The 25,143-nt window shown below is 34.9% G+C and overlaps 1 protein-coding gene across 4 annotated transcripts; it reads left to right on the plus strand.

Annotated features, from left to right (window-relative positions):
• The first annotated feature begins 828 nt into the window (after positions 1 to 828).
• Positions 829 to 24,726, plus strand: LOC133525545 (uncharacterized). 4 transcript variants are annotated; one of them, XR_009800585.1, is made up of 13 exons: positions 829 to 1,062; positions 1,180 to 1,268; positions 5,667 to 5,744; positions 7,174 to 7,197; positions 10,706 to 10,747; positions 10,828 to 10,890; positions 16,657 to 16,692; positions 16,771 to 16,848; positions 17,657 to 17,773; positions 18,180 to 18,215; positions 19,163 to 19,213; positions 20,207 to 22,310; positions 22,354 to 24,726. XR_009800585.1 is itself a non-coding variant. In XM_061861834.1 (12 exons), exons 1-12 carry the CDS (start codon positions 955 to 957, stop codon positions 20,286 to 20,288), a joined length of 804 nt encoding a protein of 267 aa, XP_061717818.1. In that variant the 5' UTR covers positions 829 to 954; the 3' UTR covers positions 20,289 to 24,726. The 4 variants fall into 4 exon arrangements, 3 of the variants coding, with proteins under 3 accessions (XP_061717818.1, XP_061717819.1, XP_061717820.1); XM_061861834.1 differs by having other exon boundaries at positions 20,207 to 24,726; XM_061861835.1 differs by lacking the exon at positions 16,771 to 16,848 and having other exon boundaries at positions 20,207 to 24,726.
• Positions 24,727 to 25,143: the final 417 nt, after the last annotated feature.

Genomic DNA, 25,143 nt, shown 5'->3' on the forward strand with positions numbered 1-25,143 from the left:
AATACTTATTTTTCAGCAAAAGTAAGTATTATTTAAGCTTTTATTTCAGCCGTAGGGTTTAGTTTTAAGCTTGTCTTTTCAGCTATGTCAATGAAATACCATGCTATCTCTGTAAACAAAACAAGTACCTACAGCTGCGCTGAATACTGTGTTTGTTTACATAATAAAACGTCGCCACCTGTCTACCTACAGTGGCCATTTTGCCACCTGTCTATCTACAGTGGCCCTACCGTCCATCGTCATATTAGACGGTAGGTCAAGATAATCAAATTGAGAGTCCAATGGTCTGAGCATTGGCGCGCAGCCTGCCAGCTGGATTCGTAAAAACCCGTTATAAAAGCCGGTATTGCGCCTGACGTCGTTGGAACTGTGGTGTTGCCAGTATGAAACGAATGTCGCCATCTCAATTTGAAGGCTTGGAACAAGGTAAGCAACTTAATATAAATTTTATTTTCAGGTAAAATTTGTCTAGTCTGTCAAGCCATTTCCGTCAGTAGAAAAAGACGCAAATTTAAAAAATGTAAGAGCGAAGGGTAATCGTGCAATAAAAAAAACCGATCTTTTTTCTACTAACAAACTTGTTTGACCGGCTGTATCAACATTTTCTTGACAAAAATAATATACATAATGGGGATTACTACAACAAGCTTAAATCTAAAATAGGCCCTTGAAACAAAAAAAAAACGAACGAACGAATTGGCCTTGGTACAAACCAAGGATGCTAACGGCATTTCCTCGTTGTATATTTCTTTTAGATTATTTTGTAATTCATTGCATTGTATACACCCTTGAAGCACGATTAGCTAATGCACAATCTAAACGCATACTTGCTCACTGACAGTGACAAGTGCCAGCTGAGTGGCAACCAAACTAAAAATTTGCTATAAAAAACATAAAAATTCACGTGTAACAAGCTAATTTGAATGAAAATACACAGTTATTAAATTTATAACTATGTCTAAAGTCATAACTAGAGCCGAAGTGAAGAAAAACAGGCACAGGAACAACCTGTGGTTGATAATACATGACGATGTGTACGATGTAACTAAATTTTTAGAAGAGGTAAATATTTAACTATGTACTAAACTAAACTTTCCATTTTCAAAAAAACTTTTAAAGTCGATTCTATCTGTTATAGCAGTGAATATTAGTGAACTATTGTGATGTTATTTATTTTAGCACCCTGGAGGTGAGGACACCCTTCTGGATGCTGCGGGGTCAGATGCCACTCAAGCTTTTGAAGACGTAGGCCACAGTGAAGATGCAAGGTAATGTTTTATTTCATTTTAGTTTTATTTCAGGACAGTGGACTGGGCATGGCTGTTGCAATTCTCTTACCTACAAATGGGGCTGGAATGTTTCTCCACTCTGCGAGTGCGGTGAGGAAGAGCAGACAACTGAACATATCATCTGGCGCTGCCTCTTCACTCTATTCTGGACCAGCTGAAGATTTGGTCTCTGTCACACCTGACCTGATTACCTGGCTTGATAACCTCAAGGCCATACTTTGATTGTCCTTCAAATGTGCATGCCATACGATTAATAAAGTGGATAATAGTTATTTACAGTACATATGGTGCTACTTTATAGCACTAGTGCGAAAATAAGCATATTACGTTACTGTGTCGAACATTTAAAGGGCCATATGTACTGTAAAATGTTGTATGATACATGTGCGAATAGGTAACTCGCAACTCGTGTCAATTTAAAACACCCCCTTCGGTCGTGTTTTTATTACGTAATGTACTATTACAATACAAGTGTAGAAAATAGGAAATTCGTAACGATTGGTGATATATTAAAACATGACCGAAGAGAGTGTTTTAAATCAACAGTTGCGAATTACCTATTCACACTTGTATCGTACAACGTTTTACAGTACATATGGCTCTTTAAAGTTTCGAGGTATGCACGGAAAATGCTCATTCCTGCACGCATGCGGGAAAGTAGCACCATATGTACTGTAAATAAATTAAATTAAATTAAATAAACATTTATTTCAGAATTATTTCCATATTATATTATATTAGTAACTTATTACCTAACAAACTAAATCTATATTAATAACTATTTTATTTTATAATGTAGTATACTATCTATACTATATTATGGGCATGTAGGCTGCTAAATAAATATTATAAGACATTCTTACCAAAGTAAGCTCAAGAAGGGTTGTGTTTTTGGTTTTCAAACAATGAGAAAACACCCACCACTTAGGATCAAATATCTGTGTTCATCACACAAATATAAGCCTTTACCGATATTCAAATCCAAGAACATCTGCTTCAAAGGCAGGGTCACTACCATTCTTGTATTTTCCTGACATAATCTTTTATTTTATTGTTGAAATGACCGATTGAATTTTGTATATTTTATTAATGTTTCTTAATTTCAAGTTATATAAATTTCTTGTTGTATATATTTCTACGCCACTGATGGCAGAATATGCTGTTCTACACCAAAAAACAATGACACCAGAATTGTATATACCATATTCTATGAAATAAATTAATTATGAATTATGAATTAATAATAAGGCTATAATATAATGAATGAATCGAATTGAATACATGTTGCTTAATGGCAGAGGAAAATATTGTGACGAAACCTGCTTATGTGAAGTCTGTATATGAAGATGAAGGAAAGATGGCATTTCCCTAAGTTTTTGGGAATGATCAAACCATCTTTTGCATTGAAAGGCCCCAGTAGCGGGACATATACTGGAAGCTGATAATAATAATAGATATTTATGTGTGTGTTAATTAACCCTTTATAGGGCAACAGTCTCAAAAAAGACCACCTATAACATCTTGTATTTTTTTCTTGTGCAAGATTTTTAGTACTATAGATTGGCAATGAGACTAGAATGCAGGATTATTTTCAGTCTTGCCTGTTAAGTATTTATATTTTTAATGAACACACACTTTGAGCTGCAAAATGTGACAAATTAGTTAATTTAATATAAATAAACAAATAAAAATAAATAGTACAGTACAGGGACATTCTTGCACAATTGGCTAAGTCCCACGGTAAGCCAAGAAGGTTTGTGTTGTGGGTACTCATACAACAATATATATAACATACAAATACTCAAATATATAGAAAACATCCATGACTCAGGAACAAAAATATCTGTGCTCATCACACAAATAAATGCCCTTACCAAGATTCAAAACCAGGACCATCTGCTTTATAGACAGGGTCAGGACCAGACCGGTTGTCAAGGTCAATATTATTTTATTTAATAGAAGATAGAGTCAGACTAAGACAAGTCTGGAACGATTTTGATAGTAGACGCAGTGCAAGTATTATTTTAAATGTCATAATTATGACATATAAATAACACTTGCACTGCGTCAGTGGGGTGACTCTCATCCTTTAGGACATTCTTGGCTCCATTCGGCTCAGCATTGCTCCAAGCAATTATTAGCGTTGGCACAACTTGACATCCCTATGCTTGCACAACCACAGATAAGATAATAACTAGAATTTTGGCAACCCTAAATAGCCATAAGGGATAGTGCCATACATTAGAAAGGGACAGCATGATTCATCCCTGAATCGCTGTCAAACTTTGGTTTGTACGAAGTGTCATTTCTGTACTATTATTTATTCTGTGACTGCGTGTGCCGTAGCCATTTTCGTGTGTAACCACTAAAATGGCTATGGCTTGAGTATTCAAATTTGTATTGAGAGATAACATTGGAGCCTCGGTACAAATAGTCATACGTTTGGCGTGCCCCTCCCCCGGAAAAATGGGTAGACTGTTTTATACAGAAAATTACAGACAAGGCATCTCCTAAATGCTCTAAGTTAATGGTGCATGGTGCAAACTTAGCTTGGACTCTACCTTTTTTTGCTCAAGTCAGCCTTTTTTAGTATGATAATTATTCTGTCATATCCTCTGTCAAAATGGAGTTGTCAAAATAATGTTGGTTTTGGCTAGAAATTATTTGAAAAAACAATAATTATTGGTTAAAAATTGTTGTATAAAAATGATGTAGCAAAGACATTGTAACATTTGAAATTAATCAACAGCTTTTATGTAAAAAAGATGTAAATGCACTGGATCTAATTGTAACATTACATCAACACTAAAGCAGTTTATTACAGGTACAAAATTAACAAAACATAACAAAAAGTAATGTAGATATAAATATGATACTAGCTTATTTAAAAAAATAAACTAAATTTAAAGTAAATTTTATCTGTACACCTTATAAAGTCCCCTGCCACGTCTCTATGCAAGTAAGTAAGTAAACACTTTATTGTACGAGAAAAATTAATATTGATTACATCAGATAGAAAATTAATGTGTACTACAAAGGCGAACTTATCCCTAAGAGGGATCTCTTCCAGTTAACTTCTACCTAAAAGAGTAATTAAAAACTATTCGCAATGTGCACGACTGTCACGCAACCTAGCGTCCACAAGTCTAGGGGAAAACGTCAATGCACTACATCTTATAAAACTACTGAACAGATTTTCATACGACTTTGTTCTATCAATAGAGTGATTCTTGAGGAAGGTTTAGGTATATAACTTGTTAAGGTTTTTAGTAAATTGGTTGAAATATAACGATGTTGACGGAAAAAATCACGCCGGCTAGGAGCTTTAATTGAAAACGCTGCCTAATCCGTTTGAGCTATAACAACACAATGTTTGGTGGGGTTGTCTCTCTTTCATGGGTGTACAAAAAAGTCCGCGATGTTAAATGTCTATCTTTTAAGGATAACTTATTATAGTTATTATACCCATTCTTAACTTCTAGAAAAAGATCACATAGTATGTGGCATTTGCAAAGCTATTTACACGGATACAGTATTAACAATTATCAAATTTAATACTTTAGTTATATTAAGCATTTCATACAGATTACAATGGTCCCTTACACCATACAATTTAAATGAATATTTCAGGAGTAATCTTAAAGTTTCATTTCGAGCCATATAACTTGTACGAAATGTTAAAGACGCTATCCGTAGTTAGTTCTAATTTTTACCACCTTATGCACTGGGATCGCTTTACTTACCCCCACCATGCACTTCGCACGGTCCCAATACCTAAAGTAATTATAGATTATTACATACCATTAACTATATACAAATAAATAATTTTATATACATATATGAATAAAATAAATATATATTATGACCGCACACATCTTCCGTATGTAATGTATGTTCGCGATAAACTCAAAAATTACTGAATAGGCGGGTCCACACAGAGCGAGCAGACGTGCGAGGCATTCTCCACGCGGTTTGTGTGCGAGGAAGTTGCCTCGCGCGTATTATCGCTCTGTCTGGACCCGCCTAATGGATTTTCATTCTGTTTTCACCTATCAATAGTTATTTGTAAGGTTATGTGTACTAAATAAATTTTTGAAATCGGTTCACATGATGGAGAATTATCATCGAAAAACCACAATACGTGCATTACATCGCGCAAATTAGTTAGACAATTTGCCAATAGATGGCGCTGTACACAAATATACTGAGTATAGGTACTTCTGTTCAGAAGTCTTTTGCCCTCGGTGCGCGAGTAAAACGAACTCGCACTTGACCGGTTTTTTTATGCTGCTCCTGAAGATATATTTTATTTTTTATCTTTAGTTTCACGAAATAGTTATAAGGACGTGTATAACATTAAACCAAATCATGTTCCAGAGAGCTGTTGCAACAGTACAAAATTGGAACTCTGCCAGATGGCGAGAAATCAAAGAAAGCTGTCCCTGTCCAACTTTGGTGAGTTATTCAAATTTCTCGTAATGGGCTTTCCAGAGATGTGACGCGACGCTCTTTCTTTATCTCTTCTGTTAAAGATAAGCCACTTGGCATGATAATGTATGATGACTTTGCTTTAAATTCAATGCTGTATAATACTGGGCTGTAACCGCGATGTAATCGAAGTTCGTCAATTGCGGACATTTTTCTCTGTCACTCTAAATACGTCTTAGAGAGAGTAAAAGAGCAAGATCCCAGCAATTTGAGAATTTCGGTTTTCGCGGTAGGCCCCCTGATATCTGCAGATTAGAGTCCCCGGGAAGCTCGGCCGATTTACATCTTCCCATACAACGGAGTTTCGTTCTAATTTTAAACCTACGTGTTGGATTGTAATGAACCTTTCCACATATAATATGAGATATATCTTAGTCCTGTAATTAGTTTATATAGCTCCAGCTTATGAAACAAACGAAATCAAGCAAGACAAAACAAGTTTTGTATAAAAAAAAATCGCCGTGCTTTTTAACTGCATAAACTAATTACATGACTAGATATAACTTATTATATTGTAAGTATAAAGTTTCAGAACAATCTAGCTAGTCATTTTAAAATGAGGTCGTAATTACGTTTGTATGGAGAACCGAGCTTGCTGGGGACCCTTAAAGTAGCCTTACATGTCACAGCTCTGACAAATTAGACTTTTTTGTGTGGAATCCCCAGAATAATTCGAACATGATCGATTGATCAATATGCATAAAACAAAATTTTGTGGCATTCCATGAAAGTGTTAATTACGAAATGCTACTTTTCAACATATCAGAAATAAGAGTCTGATAGTAATTCATGGCTAAGTTTCAATTGAATGATTTCGAATAAAATTTGGTTTTCTATCATCCTCAAAATAGTTTTAAAAGTAGCACGTTTATGGATGGCTTTAGTATCTCATACACAATGGTTTTTTGTTAAATTATTTAGCATTATTTTTTTCTTTTCTCTTGACTAAAAAAAATGTTCAACCAGCTCAAGACATTAGCGGCCTCGCGAGGAATATGCCTCGCGAAGCAGCTCGGTCGGTGGAGACGTGCCACGGCCGCATTACCTCGCGCGTGGCACGTCTACACCGTCCGAGATGCTCCGCGCGGCAAATTCCTCGCGAGACTTCTATTCCTGTGTGGCCTCGTCTATTAATCATTATCTTCTCAGATTTTGTGAGTGCCTTCTTTACGTTTAATTCTTGATGAAAAACTCTCAAAGATATTATGCCTTCTATTTTGCGATCGACAATTCAACATACACATATACTTTAGTATTTGCTGTGTATGCTACAAGATTTTCTTGATATTTTTGTAAACCTTCATCCAACAGACATATTATTATAAGTTACGTATAATGATAGTCTTATGTATTGTCTTTTCTTAATCCTAAGAACTTTATTTAATTTTATTTTCAGTTGTAAACGACAACTCTGCCCAAGGTTTTATTTTTATATACCTTTTAGGTATCCAAATAACTACTGGACTGCATAGCTGCATAAGAGCAGTAACTAATTTTGAAATACCTTTTTAATGACATTTCAAAATGAGTTACTGCTCTTATGCTTTGTGCGGCAAAAAGATTATTTTACGATCCGAAGGAGATTTTTATTTTCCCCATAAAAATACTATTATATTTTATACTAGTATTTTATTTTATAATATATAAACGTGAAAGACCTGACTGACTGACTAAAATCAACACACAGCCCATACCACTGGGACTAGAAAGTCCAAATTTGGCTAGTATTTTATAAATTTATAATACCTAGATATCCAGTGGTTATTTGGTATCGCTAGTGAATCATATCTTATAATATATTTACGTAAAACGTTTAAATAATGTAAATGTAAATTATCTTAGTTGTAAGTAGTGCCAGATTTTTATACAGTTGCCTACTGTAATGGGTTTAGTTTAGAATCAGTAATCACTAATTTATTGATTTCATAGACATTGATAGTAAAGAGGCGGGACGCACATGGATTCGAGCGAATCTTGCAGTCTAACGCCACAACGCGATTGGTTGATAGATCGCATCACGCGCGCGATAGGTCGCATCTAGTTGGGTTAGACTGTACGATTGGCTCGAATTTGTGAGTGACACTGCTGAATTATAGCACTATTCTAAGTGTCCGTAAGGCCCGTGCTTAGATATATGTCAATGTTCATAGATACATAAGTGGTACATTTATTATGAACAGCTATGAACTCTTTAAGGGCACTGCAAATTACAAATTGTAAATTGCTAACTAATAATAGTGCTTAACATAAAATTAATCTCAATATAAATAATTATACAAATTTTACACATATGAAATGTTTGAATGAAACTGCATCTCTTAGGGGTGACCGTCCACCGAAGTTTACAAATTGTGTGCATCTTTCTTTTTCACTTTAATTACGCGTTAATAGAGTAAAAGAGAAAGATGTCGGCAAGTTGCGAAATTCGGTGTTCGCGGTAGGGTACTAGGGTAGGCTCTCAGTTGACTCCGGCCGCCGATGCAAACGCATGTCCCCATTGACATATATCTAAGGACGGGCCTTACGGGCAATAAGAATGGGGCCAGTACAGCGATGTCACGCAGACGAACCCCAAGTGGCATTCGGGGTTCTATATGAGATGTCTAGTCGTTCACATGTACTCCACAAGCTGTGTAAGTCAGCTGTATAAGAGCTGTATAGCTTGCTATAATGCTCTTATAGAACCAGTTTGGGCACAAATTAGACAGCCTTAAGTTCACTATGGCTGTACATTAGCAGTATAATAGCATTATAATAGCAGTTTAAGTAGTAACATCGGACTTAAGGCTGACTAATGGCACTATATGGGACGCAGTGTGAACCATACAACGTACATGAGTGTAATAAAGAGTAACAAGTGGCTAAATACACAGCTATCACAGTTATAACATCCGACAAAAGTACTCCAGTGCTACCTAAAATTCACGTGGGTCCATTATATTTCTTTATTTTATTTATTCCTCATTAGTTTGGTTTTTTGTGTGCCATCAGAAACACCGGCGGATATCCTTTGGATAAATTTTATGATAACACGCGGTAAGTACCTGTTTTAAATTCTTAATAATGTTAAATGCTATGGGAATGCAAGTTTATCGTGAAATGTATACATATTTACAGCTAAAATATTCACGCGCCTCTGTAAAAACGCGATATTCATTTTAAAATATTTAAAACTGGCTGAGAGGAAATCAACAATTTTCAGTTTTTGACATTATATTGGCATTATAATTATACTACGGTAATTAATTATAGCATGAAACCAAAACTCAATCGCTCTATCTGCGTATTTTGTGATAAATCTGCATGATAATTTTGGAGATTTATTTGGTAAATATTTTAGGTTACGCAGAACAAAATGGTGGAAATGAAATACGGCTATGTGAACTGATATAACTCCAATTTAATGCGGTGAGCGTATAATAGGTTCACATGTGTTCTGTTAGAATGCTGTTACCTATATAAAGTCCCACATTTGTACCACTACAGAGCCAATGTCTATAAATTTATTCTAATGTGAACTAATGTACAGCTTTAAGATGTAGTTTAGGTCAATTGTGTATCATCGTATAATTCTTTCAATATACTGAAATTTTAGAGATCCGCAATAATAATTATTGTCCGTTAAATCGCCTAGCCCTTTTGCAATTTTTCTTCTTATTCCACCGGTTCTCGCTCTTATTTTCCAAGATTTGTTATTCATTTTCAGAAATTTTTGCACGCGACGTAATATAAACACACAGCTTGTGGGATAAGTGTAATAGAATATCACATTCACATTCATTTTCAGCTTACAGCAAATTAGAGTAGTACTTGTGGACAAATAAACTGCTATTGATGTTAATGGACAACACATATAATCCTTTTAACAGCCTACAGTGCACATGCGAACCATTTAAACACTTCTGTACAGCTAATAAAAAAAGGTTATTTTAATGATCACAAACAAGTCCTACTACAGCTACTAGCTGTATAACAGTCTCAAACAAGTAAACATAACAGCTTTTGGCTTTATAAATGACCATGTGTGTTCTATTAAAATGCTAGCTCTACAACATCGTACAAGTAGGCTGTTAAACAGCGGTTGCCGTATCTCTACCCTCCTATAATGCTCTTAGTCAGACGGCTGACTAAAGGATAGTTGTTAGAGTATTATAACACCAACAGTCGTATAAAAGTATAACTCTACCCTCCTGTAAGTCCCTTAGACAGGTATAGGTGTTATTAATCGCAATAATGCAGCTTATACATCACGAGTGAACTGTAATAATGCTTCAAGTACACCTGGGAACTAAATGTGTACTCTTAAATGGAGTAAAATGCTACTTGGGACTCGAACAAATCGTGCAGTCTAACGCCACAACGCGATTGGTTGATGAGTTCACATCCCGCGCGCGATAGGTCGCAACTAGTAGCGTTAGAGTTACTGCAATTCGTGAGACACCACTGAACTAGCACCATCATTCTAAGTGCCCGTAAGGCCCGTCCTTAGATATATGTCATTGCATGTCCCATAGAGTTATAAAATGTTTGTGGTTATTTAGAGTTATGTTGTTAGCTTTTTTGTTTAATGTAGGTTATTGCTAAAATATTTATTTATTTTTCTGGCTATAGATAGTTGTAAATAAAATAAATGTTAATATTAAATTAAACCTAAGTCTACCTCCAGACACGAATTATTGTAAGTACTAGAGAATGTTTCTGTCCTCCGGTACTATTTTTATATAGTTATTAATTTGTATAGTCCCTTCAAGGGAGCTCACCCTAGTATGTACAGTAAGCTGCAGAGATAACTGACCCGCATACAAACTTGCACGGGTGAGCTTGCAATTATCTCTGCAGCTTATTGTACCTTACAGTAAAATTGGACAGTATGAAATTTAGTTTAATAAGTATAAGAAAGTTTTAAAATATAATAACTTTTCCCACAGAAACCGTCAATCATGTATTATAGTTTGCGCGCCAAGTAACAGGTATATATTTTATATTTATATTGTTATGTTGTAAAGTACTGACTTTTAATAATTATTTGGTTTTTACTATTATGTTTTAGTTGCATGAACGAACACAGGATGGCCAAGAAAGATCGCAAGGCAAAAAATAGTACTCCAAGTGGGTCTGTAAACATTTTTTTAATAAGCCTCGTTCGTCCATTCCTATTTCGCGTTTGCGCCAAATCCGGTAGTTCCGGTTTTTTGGTTTTGATACGTTTCTTTCTGCTCTTAGCAACTAGGGCAAGTTTTAATATCATTTCCATATATCGTGCTAATCGGCATCGTTTCAGACAAAAGTCATACACTGCACTTACTTATGTTTTGGCGATCTAAAATTGCTTAAGTCTGCATTAATGGGCAGATCGGGCCTTGCACGTATTTTTTAGACTTCTCTTTGGAGGAGTTGGCGGCGTATAAATCAGTATTCAGGAGTTGGTTTCATGTTAGTCTCATAGTGTGGTTAAGTTGGCTGTCCACGATTTGGGTATGAGCACTGTTTATTCATGTCGGGGCACAGTATTCTGCTGTAGAGTATACTAGAGTCAGAGCGGTCGTTCTTAAGCAGTCCGCTGACGCTCCCCACGTGGTGCCCGTTCGGTTCTGCAGTATGCTGTTTCGGACTTGAACGTCGCAGCGTCGCGACGTTAAAGTTTGAAAAATAAATAATTTTGAAAGGCTTTATCTGGGAAACTAAAAATTTACAGTGACAATCTAGTCGCGTATTGTTGCAAATTTAGTCTACGTTATAAGCGTATTGAGAAGGTATAATTAAAAACTAGTCGTTTAGGTTTATAATTGGCCAAATAAATAAAATAAAAATACTATATTTTTTTGGTATTTTTGACAAGTTATGTTCGGCGCTCCAGGTTGGATTATTCATTAGGCTTACATCATAAACAAATCAGCAAAAAATCAGAACTACTGGATTTGACGTAAAGGAACCCTGTAGTTTCAGGCGACAAATTTATTGGACTATTATGCTATATATAGACTTGTAGAGTTAAGGTGGTTCGATTTTCATACAAAAAACAATCGCTATTTATTAATTAATTACACAATATTATTACATAAATAGTTGCGCATCTATCTACTTTCGAATATTCATTTGCGCTAAATTAATAGAAAAACTTTGTTTCATACAGAAATCATGCAATAATCAACGTTATATTTTTATAAATTTTACTCATGTGTGTGTGACAAATGTCGTGTACAAATACATTGCGGCGTTGCCACTCCATGCATCGGCGCGACGTTGCGATGTTTGACGCGTTTTTAGCTGACTCTGTCGACACTGACACTCAGTGTGACCAGGCGTACGATAATTGTCGTACATGTACGATAATTTGGGCCCCGGTATGACGTAATGTTCCAAAGAGCATTATCGTACACTAAAGTACTATAATTTCAGCCCTTGGATGATGCCACCTTAAAAGTCTAGTAATTTGAAGCAAAATATGACACTTTCTCTCAGAAATAGGCTAAAATTAGTTTCTTTTGGGTGTTCGGCTCCTTGGTGTACGTTTAAAGTTTAAAATGTCACAATTTCCTGTATACCGTTTGAGTCTATCCCAAAAATACACAAACATAAACAGATTTTTTGCGCAATTTAGACGAAAATTGTCTTTTATTTATTATTAATTGGAAATTTAAGCTTATTTTGCTAGACATTTTTAGGGGCTGCCTTTTTGATTGGCGTACGATATTTTTTTCAACGGTACAATAATATTGACACTCAAGTACGATAATTCTCTTCCGCTCACCTGGCAACACTGCTGAAACTTGACAGGACCTGGGGGCCTACCGCGAAAACTTAAATTCGCAAATTGCGGGGATCTTTCTCTTTTACTCTCACTAAGACGTAATTAGAGTGACAGAGAAAAATGCCCGAAATTGACGAATTTCGATTTTCCCGGTAGCCGCCCTGGTGCTTGAGGTACTTGATAGAAAACAACGCTGCCGCATGTTGTGAATTGTGATTTTATGTGTTTTTGGATTGAAAATGATAGCAACGTCTAAATCAAGCTACAAAAATCATCGATATTCTGGTCCGCGAAAAACCAGGAAAAGTGTAACTGTAATTGGAGTCTACAAAAATGACCAATTCATAGAAAATATGACCTAGAAACTAGTTCACTTTTATAAAACTCAATTTTGCCCGTGATTGTACTTAGGCGAATACCTAAGGGAGCTAAGTGTATTGATCTTGAATAATTAGTTGGCTAATACATATATGACTCCAACATGATATGGACATTTACATCATAACTATTATACCTAGTTGGTTACTAAGTTCTGTTACTCGATTTCTTTCTTTCTTCCTAGCGTTGTCCCAGCATATTGCCACGGCTCAATGGAGCTTGGGGTCCGCTTTGACAACTAATCCCAAGATTTGGCGTAGGCACTAGTTTTTACGAAAGCCACTGCCATTGCCATCTGACCTTCCAACCCAGAGGGTAAAACTAAGCCTTGTTGGGATTAGTCCAGTTTCCTCACGATGTTTTCCTTCACCGAAAAGCGACTGGTAAATATCAAATGATATCTGTTCTGAAGTTCTGTTACTCGATTTGCAACCTCTTTATTTCCGTTAAAACAAATGCTACCGAAAAAATAAAAAAATGACATAATGTGGTGGATTTGTGAGCTAAAATTATATACCACACATAACGCTTATCTCGTCGTATCTATAATGAATTGAGGCCTAAAAGAGAATCGTATTCCAATTTTTTGAAACGCTTGTATTACTTTCTATATTAACTAAAAGTTGCCCTAAAATTCAGCTTTTATACTAAATTGGCTTTAAATATGTTACATTAACAAAATATATTTTGACAGATGCTTTCGCGCCCAAAACGCTCTTTGAAAATTGTGTGACGTCACAGTTTATGGTTTGACACATAACTACATACACACGTAGAAGATACGAACTGTCAACTGATATTTGTCATTTGTTGTTAATCGCCTAACTGTCAACAGTGTCAATCCGAGAGTTGTGACGTCATCAGAATCTTCAATGACGTTTCGAGTTTGGTCACGTGACGTGTGCCAAAAGATATTTTAAATTCAATATTTACAAAAATATGGTCATTACAGGTCCCCTAAAAGTAGTTTAACATGTTCTTATTATCCAAAAAAAATTTTGGGATACAATTATGCCCTAAGATTTGTAGATGGAAACAACCCTATTGCGTTGCACAAATGTGGGCACCCGCCAAACATGATTTTGGGTGTGTCATACTCAGGGCTAACACAGATTCATTTCTGTGAAAAAGGTGTGAAAACCGGAAACTGGAAACCGTTCTCGAACCAATAGTGAAGCCCTTAAGCCACACCCTATTTCAAAACCAGCCATGGATCTTTGAACAGGACTCAGCTCCTGCACATAAGGCAAAAACAACTCAAGCCTGGTTTCGAAGGAACTTAATTGACTTTATTGCCCACGAAGACTGGCCGTCCTCCAGCCCGGACCTTAACCCCCTGGATTATGCCATATAGCAGGTTATTGAGGAGAAAGCCTGTGCTAAACCCCACACAAATCTTAACTCCCTCAAGCGGGCCATAGTTAAGACAGTGACGGAATTAGACATGACAATCGTGCGTACCGCTATTGATGACTGGCCTCGTCGTTTGAGGGCCTGTGTCAAAGCCAGAGGAGGCGATTTTGAATGATATTGTCATATGTAATTCCTGATTTTGTGTACTTCATTTTAATATATACTTTATTAAACTTTCGTTGGTATATTTTATGTAGATAAAGATTATTGAAGTAACAGAATTTAATAACCAACTAGGTAGAAAACAATGCAATACATAAACACATAAATTGGATATGATGTGATCCGTTGAATGAAATTGACAATAAATAAAATAAATAAATAATTTTCTATCTCTAGGCATTGTGTGAAACTTCTAGTTGTGTCAAAATATCGGGAAATCAATAATATAAACAAACATGGTACTTAAATATCTCATTTTTTTTATAATGGTTATAAATAGAAGGCCATGCAATTTTGTAACTCACTGTAATTTAATGAAATGTATCGTAAAAAAAAAAATTTATTCTACTGTAAAATAGTACCTACTTTTTTAGGGTTCCGTAGCCAAATGGCAAAAAACGGAACCCTTATAGATTCGTCATGTCCGTCTGTCTGTCCGATTCTGTCACAGCCACTTTTTTCCGAAACTATAAAAGCTATACTGTTCAAACTTGGTAAGTAGATGTATTCTATGAACCGCATTATGATGTTTACACAAAAATAGAAAAAAAACAATAAATTTTGGGGGTTCCCCATACTTAGAACTGAAACTCAAAAAATCTTTTTTCATCAAACCCATACGTGTGGGGTATCTATGGATAGGTCTTTAAAAATGATATTGTGGTTTCTAATATCATTTTTTTCTAAACTGAATAGTTTGCGCGAGAGACACTTCCAAAGTGGTAAAAAGTGTGTCCCCCCCCCCCCCCGTAACTTCTAAAATAACAGAATGAAAAATCTAAAAAAAATATATGATATACATTGCCATGCAAACTTCCACCGAAAATTGGTTCTAACGAGATCTAGTAAGTAGTTTTTTTGTTAATACGTCATAAAAATTAAAAAAAAAAAATTTTTTCATCAAACCCTTACGTGTGGGGTATCTAAGGATAGGTCTTCAAAAATGATATTTAGGTTTCTTATATCATTTTTTTCTAAACTGAATAGTTTGCGCGAGAGACACTTCCAAAGTGAAAAAAAGTGTGTCCCCCCCCCCCCCTGTAACTTCTAAAATAACGGAATGAAAAATCTAAAAAAAATATATGATATACATTACCATGCAAACTTCCAACGAAAATTGGTTTGAACCAGATCTAGTAAGTAGTTTTTTTTAATACGTCATAAATGGTACGGAACCCTTCATGGGCGAGTCCGACTCGCACTTGGCCGCTTTTTAAAGGCAGTAAGGGATTGCTTTAATTTTAGAACAAAACAGCGTTTTTTTTTTTGAAAAAAATACTGGAAAATCTGACTTACAAATTTGGACTTTCTTAGGTTCATTCTACTTAGACTCTTCTCCACCCTAGCATTAAAAAAAGATATCCTAAAATATCCATACCATTACGTCACATTTTAGTGTGAAAGAAATTTCAATGTAAAACTAAAATTTCAATACAAATTTTCGGGTTTTTTTAACACGAGGATTGATTATGCTAGTGATTCTGAGTTGGAAGAATCCAAAAATATCATGATGTGTGAGAATCAGATTTTTAATATTTTTATGGAAAACGCTCATATTTCTCATAAAATAATTTATTAATAATAGGTACCTACTTGATAATACTGATAACAAAAAAAAAATAATGAGTCTCGAACCCACATCCTCTTGCATGTATTTCCACGTACATACCGCAACGCTATTGAAGCCTACTCACGCTGTGCCAAATTGTCTACTACAAGGATCCCTGTAAGACTGTTTGAATGTGTGAGTGATACTTAGAAATAGAGTCAAGAAACATTCTGTCGACATTAAGGGGTAGTTTTTGTACAATGAAGTGTTCAATGTTTGTTGTAATAGTTCAATATTTATTTAATGAGTGCGCTAAACATAATTTACAGTATAGAAATACCAAGACTACTCCACAAAAAAATTAAAACTCAAAATTTGCAATTGTGGCGCCATCTAGTGAGGTTTAAGCTTTGGGTAACCTAATCGAACCACCTTAAAGTAATGAACTCTACAAAATTATTATTAATTAATTAATTTGTATATTTATTAATTATGTGTTAAGTTCATTTTAACCTCCTATGGACTACTTATAATAGGTACTTAGTTAAATTTATTTGCTACACTGTAGGTTAAAATTATACTTGCGTTTCTTCTAGAAGTTTTATAATATCAATTTTTTCCCACAGAAAAAGTTCATGTTCAGATTGTCACTCTGCTTCAAGGTATTTAATTTTTCTATTTTTTTTATTTTTTTTTCTATTTTTTTTTAAATGTTTGCCATAATGAACTATTTGTCTTAGTTGTTCGGCAGTTAACAAACCACCTTCGAAAAAACTTGTAAAAAATTGGCGAAATTTCGATGCTCCTGACGGCACAAGGTACTTAACAATGATTTATGGTAGATAAAATATCTTATTTTTCGTAAAAAGACACGAACATAAGGGCCTTATTAGATAAAAATAAATTTTTGATTATCTCGGAAATGTAGTTAAGTAGAGTACCGGTGTCTTTGAGAAAGTAACTTAATTTAAGCTCAGGAATGCACTCTTAAATTAATGTGGTGTGTCCTCTTTTTTTCAATAACTATTTAAGTTATTTTTTAGCAAGCAGGAACGTCTGCGAACAATGCTATTAAGTTTTAAAACGAATACGGGAATTAATCGCGTAAACTTAAGTTTATTATATGGCCTGACGTGGTGGCGTGTCCGCCTGTGACTACGAGCGTAATGTCACGTTCGAAACGTCAGGCCATATAATAAACGTAAGTTTACGCGATTAAGTCCCGTATTCGTTTTAAAACTATGAACGAAAATCGTGTTGGTTTAAATCAATATAATGCTATTAAGCTTGGAATTAATTTAAAAGTGGAAAAAATACTGCCTTGGGTGAGACTTGAACTCACGGCCTCTGGATCGATACTCCAGCGCTCTGCCATCTGAGCCACCAAGACCTCATCCATAGGCAGCAAATTTTCCACCATATGGGTCTATGGGACCCTAGCGACATCTACCGTAAGAACGTTACACTTCTTAGACGGCTACCCGAGTTGGAAGTCATATTGGAAATTCACCAGTAACGATGTGCTACCCATACAAAATTAATTTTTAACAAGCAGAAATGTCTGCGAACGATGCTATGCTAACTACTAACTATTTAAGTAATTATAACTATTGCATATTGGAGCAGCCCTCTCACCGCCAAGAGTTCCAAGGGCACCCGCTTCGTGGTACCACCAGACAAATGCGATGAAACGCCCACATCAACGTCAGCTGCCAAAAAAATCGTTGCTGATACTCCCGACAGGTTAAATTTTTTAATGTTTCCAAAAAAATTACACTTAAGCACTCCCAAATAATTGCAAAAAATTGTTTTACTATTTTGTCACCATTTTCTATATGTCTACATATAACGCAATGAGTAAATTATTTGGGACATCTTTGTTCTTTTCTAGATTGAAAGAGCTTATAATTTTATTCCAAATCATTACAAATCGGCAGAGAAAAACTGCACTTACAGACGTTTTTTTGAATTTTTAGGCACACTAGCAATTTTATTTGGCAAACTTTTATATTGTATCTACGCGCTTAAAGCAATCACCATTGTATTTGCTCTATTGGAACAAAAAAAGCTTTTTCGTTTTTAAAACACTCGAAACAAAATCGAGTTTACATTAGGTGATATAAAAATTTAATTAACGTTTTTCTTGTAGCCCAGCTGTGCAAACTAAAAAGAAGAGTAAAAAAGGGTACGTACCCTTAGTATATCTAGTGTTTCGAATATGGATCGGTGATGAGAATTTTTCATGCCATAATTTTAAAGATTTTAACATTTTTATCACATAAGGTACTGCTCCAAATAAGGCCCATCGTTTTCTTTGTTTTATTTTTCTTATGATTAATATGAACCTGCTGTTTTGTCTATTGGTACGCATTTACACTTATAAAAGTAGGAAATTTTGAAAGTTGGCACGCCTAGGAGCCTTATTTGGTGCAAATACTTTACACAGATTATGTTATTGTAAGAGGCTTGTCTTCTTTAGTAGTAGAATAGATAGTATAATAATGAATTTAGGAATTCACGAAGCATTTGTTAAATTCAGATTCAACGTAAGTAAAAGAATATAGAAGGAGGTCCTTATATTTCTAAGAATAAAAACATTCTTCCAAGTATAATATTTATTTGAACGAAACTAATTTGAAAATATTAATTAGATAACTTTGCTGGTGTAGATTATTATTTGACTCGGACCACGCTAAGTTTGCACAGATTTGGCAGTGACGATTGCTTACCTACTTGTCCCCACAGGTCTAGAATGTACGAGATTTCCTTTCAAATATGAGAAGTGCAACCAAAATCGGAATGATGTCTTGTCATTGGGAGTAATGTGTGATTGCATAAATTATTCGTTTTATAGACAGTTTGTTCCATGATATAACCACCCACCGTATTTTAAAAAGAGCTTTTCATATTTTCCAGTTTAGCGTACTGGAAAATACGTTAGCGGCCGTTATGAAGTTCAAAAGTGGTAACTTTTTAAATTTGTATTGCCACTCTTCAACTCTCATGAAATGGTCATAAACGTGATGGCCTCCCCTTTTGCACACTTCATTTATCAGTCATTCTAGACCTGTGAAGAAAACTTACCATGGTCTGACTCTATTGCATTAATCTGAAGTCAGTTTTGTTTGCAAGGTGTGAAAAAAAACGAAAGCGTGGTCTTCCCTGCGACCAATGTGGTGGAAGGTAAATATTAGAACATATTGTATTGTAGCTCGGGCGATTTTCCGCGACGCGACGGCTAGTGCCTAATTTGCGTGACGTATTAGAATGTGTGAGTTGTTTGTTATCTCCTGTCACCGTGACTATTTCCAATGAAAAATGGAATTTAGTCTGCTCTTTCCAGTCTTTATTTCATCTTAGTTAAATTTGCTCCGATAGTTAAGGTTAATAAGTATGTATATAATCATGTACTTATAAGATTTAAGTTTATAAATTGTCAATATTTTCTAGTTCATTATTTAAAACATATCGGATATTATAGAACGGTATATTTATGTGTATTTGAATTGTATTTTATAAGAATAAACACAAGTTTTTAACAAGGTAATACAAAACTATGAATTAGGTGTGTTGATCGTAAAATAGAAATACATATCCTTGTAGCTTCAATAATAAAAAATGTTATCGTGTTAAAATATTTAGTTATCTGAATTGTATATTTTGTATACTTATTGTATTGAGTAGGGAACTCTATCTGTTCAAGGAATTTGGCAAAAAAATCGGCAAAAAATAAAAAAAATGACCTTGATAGCGTGCCGTTGTCAAGTTGTTGTCAAGTCACAAGATAGGTGAATTCGGGTATTTTAGGATTCTGAAAGTTGTCGGTTAATTCAAAAAATGAACTGTATTGTATGGAATAAAACGGTGCTGCACTAAATAAGGCCCAGCTTTTTATTTTTCTTATTTAATACGAACTTGTAGTTTTGTATATGGTACTAGCGGACATGGACGCAAAATTTGAACCCATTCACATTTCGTATGAAAATTTGGAAATTAGCACGCTTAAGAACCGGGCCTTATTTCGGAATTACCCGAATATACCTTACAGAGAAATCCCAGAAGTTTCCATTCAGATATATTTTATCCATTTATGGCTTTTATTCCTCGCCAATTTTAGCAAGGTCCATTCAGAATTGATACTTGTGTCTGACACTAATTGACTGTTATCATTTTCAGCAATTGGAAGTGGTACGCTCTTGCTGCGCTCATAATCGGCGCTATAGCTGTTGGAGCCATGGTGGCTAAGAAGAACTCGTAAACATATAGACGCGGTAACAGACGGGCATTACCTACCGGACCGCGACCTTGGTTCGTCAGCATCGTAGAGCATACAACTGAGGGCCGCGAAGCACGTTCGACGTGTTGCCTCCCTGTCACACTTACTTACGAATTTACAAGTGCAACACGTCGAACGTGGTTCGCAGTAGGCACTCCGAAGTAGCCTTATATGACGTATTTGCGTACAAAAATGTCTGCCGAATTTTGCGGGGAGGTGAAGTAACACATGCAAACGATTACTCACACATGAAAAAGAGATCTGTGTCTAAACACAGAGAGATACGCGCATTTAAATAAAAATTAACATAGGTAATATCATTTTGACGCACACAAAGATATCACATGACTTCATAAAATCTTTTGAGAGAGACGAGTAGATTTTTTTCACATTGTGCAAGGTTTATGACAGAGGGGTAAGTTACTGAAAGGCTACTCCATTACTGTAGGCTTAACGCACTTAACCAACCGGAGTCGCCTTTGAGAGCTTACCCCTCCGTCGAAAACCTCGGCCAATGGTCATACTCACGTCATACTTATTGTATGGACTGACGTTTATTTGACATGGCAAATAGACATACATTTGACGTGCCTCCCCCGCAAAAATCGGCAAACTGTTTTATACAGAAAATTACAGACAAGGTGTTTCAAGTGAGTTAAATGCTCTAAGACCGTATGCGCTAAGGTTCTAAGCATATGTCTTTCTCATTCTCACTTGTAGCTGCATCCTTAACGGGCGTACGGCGGACCACGTTCCACTCGATCGAACAGGCTTGACCGGACAAAGGTCGCGGTGCGGTATGCCCGTCTGTTACAGCTATAAGCTAGCACAATTGTTTATATCGCCACAGGTGTAGTCGTCTCTTTTTCACAGATAGTTGATACTTTAACCCTTTACAGCGCAAAAAGTAGTTAGTTCAAGCCTTCTTGACGCTCGATTGTCCTGATTCTTGGTTAGGAAAAAATGCAGTAAGAGGGTTAAGAAAAATAAATTTCTAACTTACATTGCGAATTAAAGGGTTAATCGCAATAAAATAGGAAATAATAAGACAGATCAATTGTTTATTTCTTATAAATTTTTATACGTAATTGAAAATATAAAAAATAACCAGATCATATCACATATAATAAATTTAACATAGGGTTGTATAAAATTTATAATACAAAAATATGTTTTGTGTACCTGTTGGCTACGTGCTCTAGCAAAGGACTCGAAACCCATTATATGTTTGAAGGATTTAACAACTGGAGACGCGTTTTCTGTAATGTTGTGTACGAAACAATCTGCCGATTTTTGCTTTTTGTACTTACGTAACGTACAAATAGCTATGTCAGATAAACGTCAGTCCATACAATACATACGACCATTGGCCGAGGTTTTTGACAGAGGGGTAAGCTCTTAAAGACGACTTCGGTTGTTAAATCCTCCAAGATTATATGCGATATAATCCGTTTAAATCGTTATATTACATAAATAACTATTGCTTGTGGCACAAATACAATACAATACTTAGTTGCTATAACTAAGTTTGTAAATCTATTGTGTAAATTCATTCTTGAGCACATCAAACACAAACAGTCTCTCACACTACACGTTTTCCGTTCCTTTAATAATAAAAACCAGCTAGGAGCATGTCGGCTCAGTGTAGAAAATTGTCAGACCTGAATGAGGGCTTTTTGTAGATACTATGGAAATAAGCAATAGTTATTTGCTTTGCAAGATGCAAAGTTGTTGTTTAACTCGTCGTACTAAAATTGATATCTGAGCAAGCGAAATATTGAAAAATTTACCCAAGAGTGTAGCGAGTGGTTCGAAAAGTGGAATGATGAGCTTTGCGAAGGTTTCAAGACACGAGAGTTAAACAAACTTTGTAACCGAGTGAAACATAACATTTTCACCACACCAACGCGAAGCAAATACCTAATAACTGGAAATAATTCTATATAAAATGTTTTTAAACATTAAACAACTCAAAATTGACATTAAATTACCTTTGCCAGTCTTGTGGATAAAATGCACACTCATCATTTCTCATCAGTTTTTGAAGAATAAAAAGAGCCTTTACAAGCTGATGTGGTGAATAATAGCAATCTTAGCAGCACATTTTCTTTTTAATAAGAAGGAATGGATGACTTAAAAGAATCAAATAAAATACTAACCAATCATGTGCTAAAAAGTTTTAAGTTTTTAGCAAGTTTTTTTCATATTTTTTTTTTATATCAAAAAACATCAATTGGGGTTGCTAGATAACATAACATGATATATTTGTGGCATGATACAAGTAGTTGTGTTGGCCCTAATACACCATTCCAGTATCGTTTCGTCACAATCAGTAAATGAAATGTACTTACTGTTTTATGTTTTACACGATTTAATAGTGAAATAGTAATACATAATATAATCCGTGGCATGCAAGTAAAATCTGACCAGAACTTTAAATGATCAAACTATATCTGAAATTAAATAAATACCTATCTATTCAAATTTTATAAGCCAAAATAATGATAAAGGTTTAATAGGTACTTTACTCAAGTGTGCCTGCGCAGGTGTGGCTAAGTTGGTTTTACTTATGTGCCGCGGACTATAATATACAGGGTGGGCAAATAAGTATACATTTTGTTTTTACCCGACTGCCAAAGGGAGGAGGGTAATGTTTTTTCGAGTGTATGTATGTATGTTTGTTTCTTTGTGGCCTCCTGTAGACTAAACGGCTTGATGGATTTTGATGTATGAGGTATCGTTAGATTCGTCTTGATCATGGGAATGTCATAGGATGTTGGGGGTAACTAAAAAGTTATAAATAAAATAAAAAATATTATAAATAAACAAAAAACCCGACTGCACACTAAAAAAAAGGAAAACAAGCCCCACAAGAATATTGTTGTTGATGGTAAGTATCGCAGGCGGGGACCAACAACCAAAATGACTATAAGTAACCCTCTGTTGGTCCCCGCCTGCGATACTTACCATCAACAACAATATTCTTGTGGGGCTTGTTTTCCTCTTTTTTAGTGTGCAGTCGGGTTTTTTGTTTTTTTTTTTTTTTATAATCATTTTTTTTTGTAAATTTTATATATATTAAGTTCAAAGATTTCACCAGCTTGTTAGAATAGATACGTTATTTTAGATAGCCCCACAGACATAAGTCAGGAGCTGCAAAATTTGGGGAATTCGGGTGCCACTCACTGTCACATTTTATCGAAATTAATTGAGCTAACAACTTGTTTTAAACAACACAAACATTTGAGAAAAAATTGCTTGCTGCTAGAGGTAAACATTTGGCAGAATTTATCTTCCGTATACAATTGCCTACCCTGAACAATATATTTATGAAAATATATTTTGGTATGATCTGTACTTAATATAATTAAAAATTAAAAATAAGGTGTATCACTCTTATTTGCTCACCCTGTACATATGTGAATGTATCCATAATACCTATATGTAGGTATAGTGCAATAAGATTTTGGTCCAGTTTGTACTTTCTATATAACTATTATTTTACAATTGATTATGTCCTCCATTTTTTCCTTTTATACTTTTAAGATTGAAGTAAAAAAATAATGAATATTTATTGCATTTAAGCGAAAATCGTTAAATTTCTTTATATTTTGCTTTTTGTATAATTCCATTTATATAGTGATTTATATTATTTATTTAAATCGATACATTTGGTTACTTTCTTTTCAAATGTACATTATTGTAATTTTTAGCTATCACAACCAACTTTAAAGTTTATTACAATGAGAAAGCATTTATTTTATACTACATATATGTACCTACTTCCAGATGTACCGTCGGAAAGTTTCCGAAATGACTACTTAATATAATACAGAAATTTATAAAAATTTTGTTGATATAAATGAAACGAAGTTGTCCATTTATAACTTGTTGGCAACTTTCCGCCAGTTGTAAACACAGTGTGTAAATTCAATGCGGGTGATGGCTAGCATAGGACCTAAAGAGATAAATTTTGCTCAGAAATACTATACAAATTCATTCAATCATAAAGAAACACATACAAAGTTACGAGATAGGTACAAGTTTTTTAAAGTGACTGTCAACGCTTGTTGGCAGTTACTATAAAAAGCTCGTATCTCGTAATGTAATGTCATCTTATGTCACGTAATGTTAACATCAATGTAGATAGGTACTGTAACCTGTCTACATTGCTGCTCGGTAAATTTTCAAAAATTTATAAATCGCGTAGTCATAACTAAATATGGCTTAAAAAAAATCTTAATTAATGACTACACGGCTAAATCTGGTTTAATTTATTACCCGTATTGGATTTAAACACTGTGTAATTATACTTATAATTACAATACTTATAATTTAAAATTATAAAACCTCAGACTACTTAGTAGAAATGTGATGTAACTAGCTCGTCTGGATGTGACAATAAACTAAATTCACGTGATTTTTTTTATATTTCCACCTAGGTTTACCTACAATATGCAAATGCATTTCTAAAATACAGGTTAGCCCAAAAACACAAAACAAAAGATATAGCCCAAATTAAAGATTTTTTTAAATTTATATACTATTTTATATCTCCTAACTAAATTTTCTTATTTTATTAGGTTTAATTTAGTTAGTTCATATTACAAATTTATACAAACACAAAAATCTTAACCTAAACTGAACTAAATCCTAAATCTAACAGACACACAAAAACTATCCGCACAACTCGCCCCGCGCCCCTCCAGATGCAAAGGAGTCCATCACGCTCGCTGCGTTGCCACGTTGAACGGCGATGGACAACCTCTGCATCAAAAACGACCCGGAGCGAGGGTCATGACCACACTCCCGCATGCGTCTGCCCACTTCACCAATA

Source organism: Cydia pomonella, chromosome 15 (assembly GCF_033807575.1).
Source record: "Cydia pomonella isolate Wapato2018A chromosome 15, ilCydPomo1, whole genome shotgun sequence".
Classification (NCBI taxonomy): Eukaryota; Metazoa; Arthropoda; class Insecta; order Lepidoptera; family Tortricidae; genus Cydia; species Cydia pomonella.

Coding starts and splice junctions, on each gene's coding strand:
- LOC133525545 (XM_061861834.1), top strand. CDS start 955: ATGTCTAAAGTCATAACTAGAGCCGAAGTGAAGAAAAACAGGCACAGG. Junction 10,891..16,656: donor AAAAATAGTACTCCAAGTGG/GTCTGTAAACAT, acceptor TTTTTCCCACAG/AAAAAGTTCATGTTCAGATT. Junction 16,849..17,656: donor GATGCTCCTGACGGCACAAG/GTACTTAACAAT, acceptor ATATTGGAGCAG/CCCTCTCACCGCCAAGAGTT.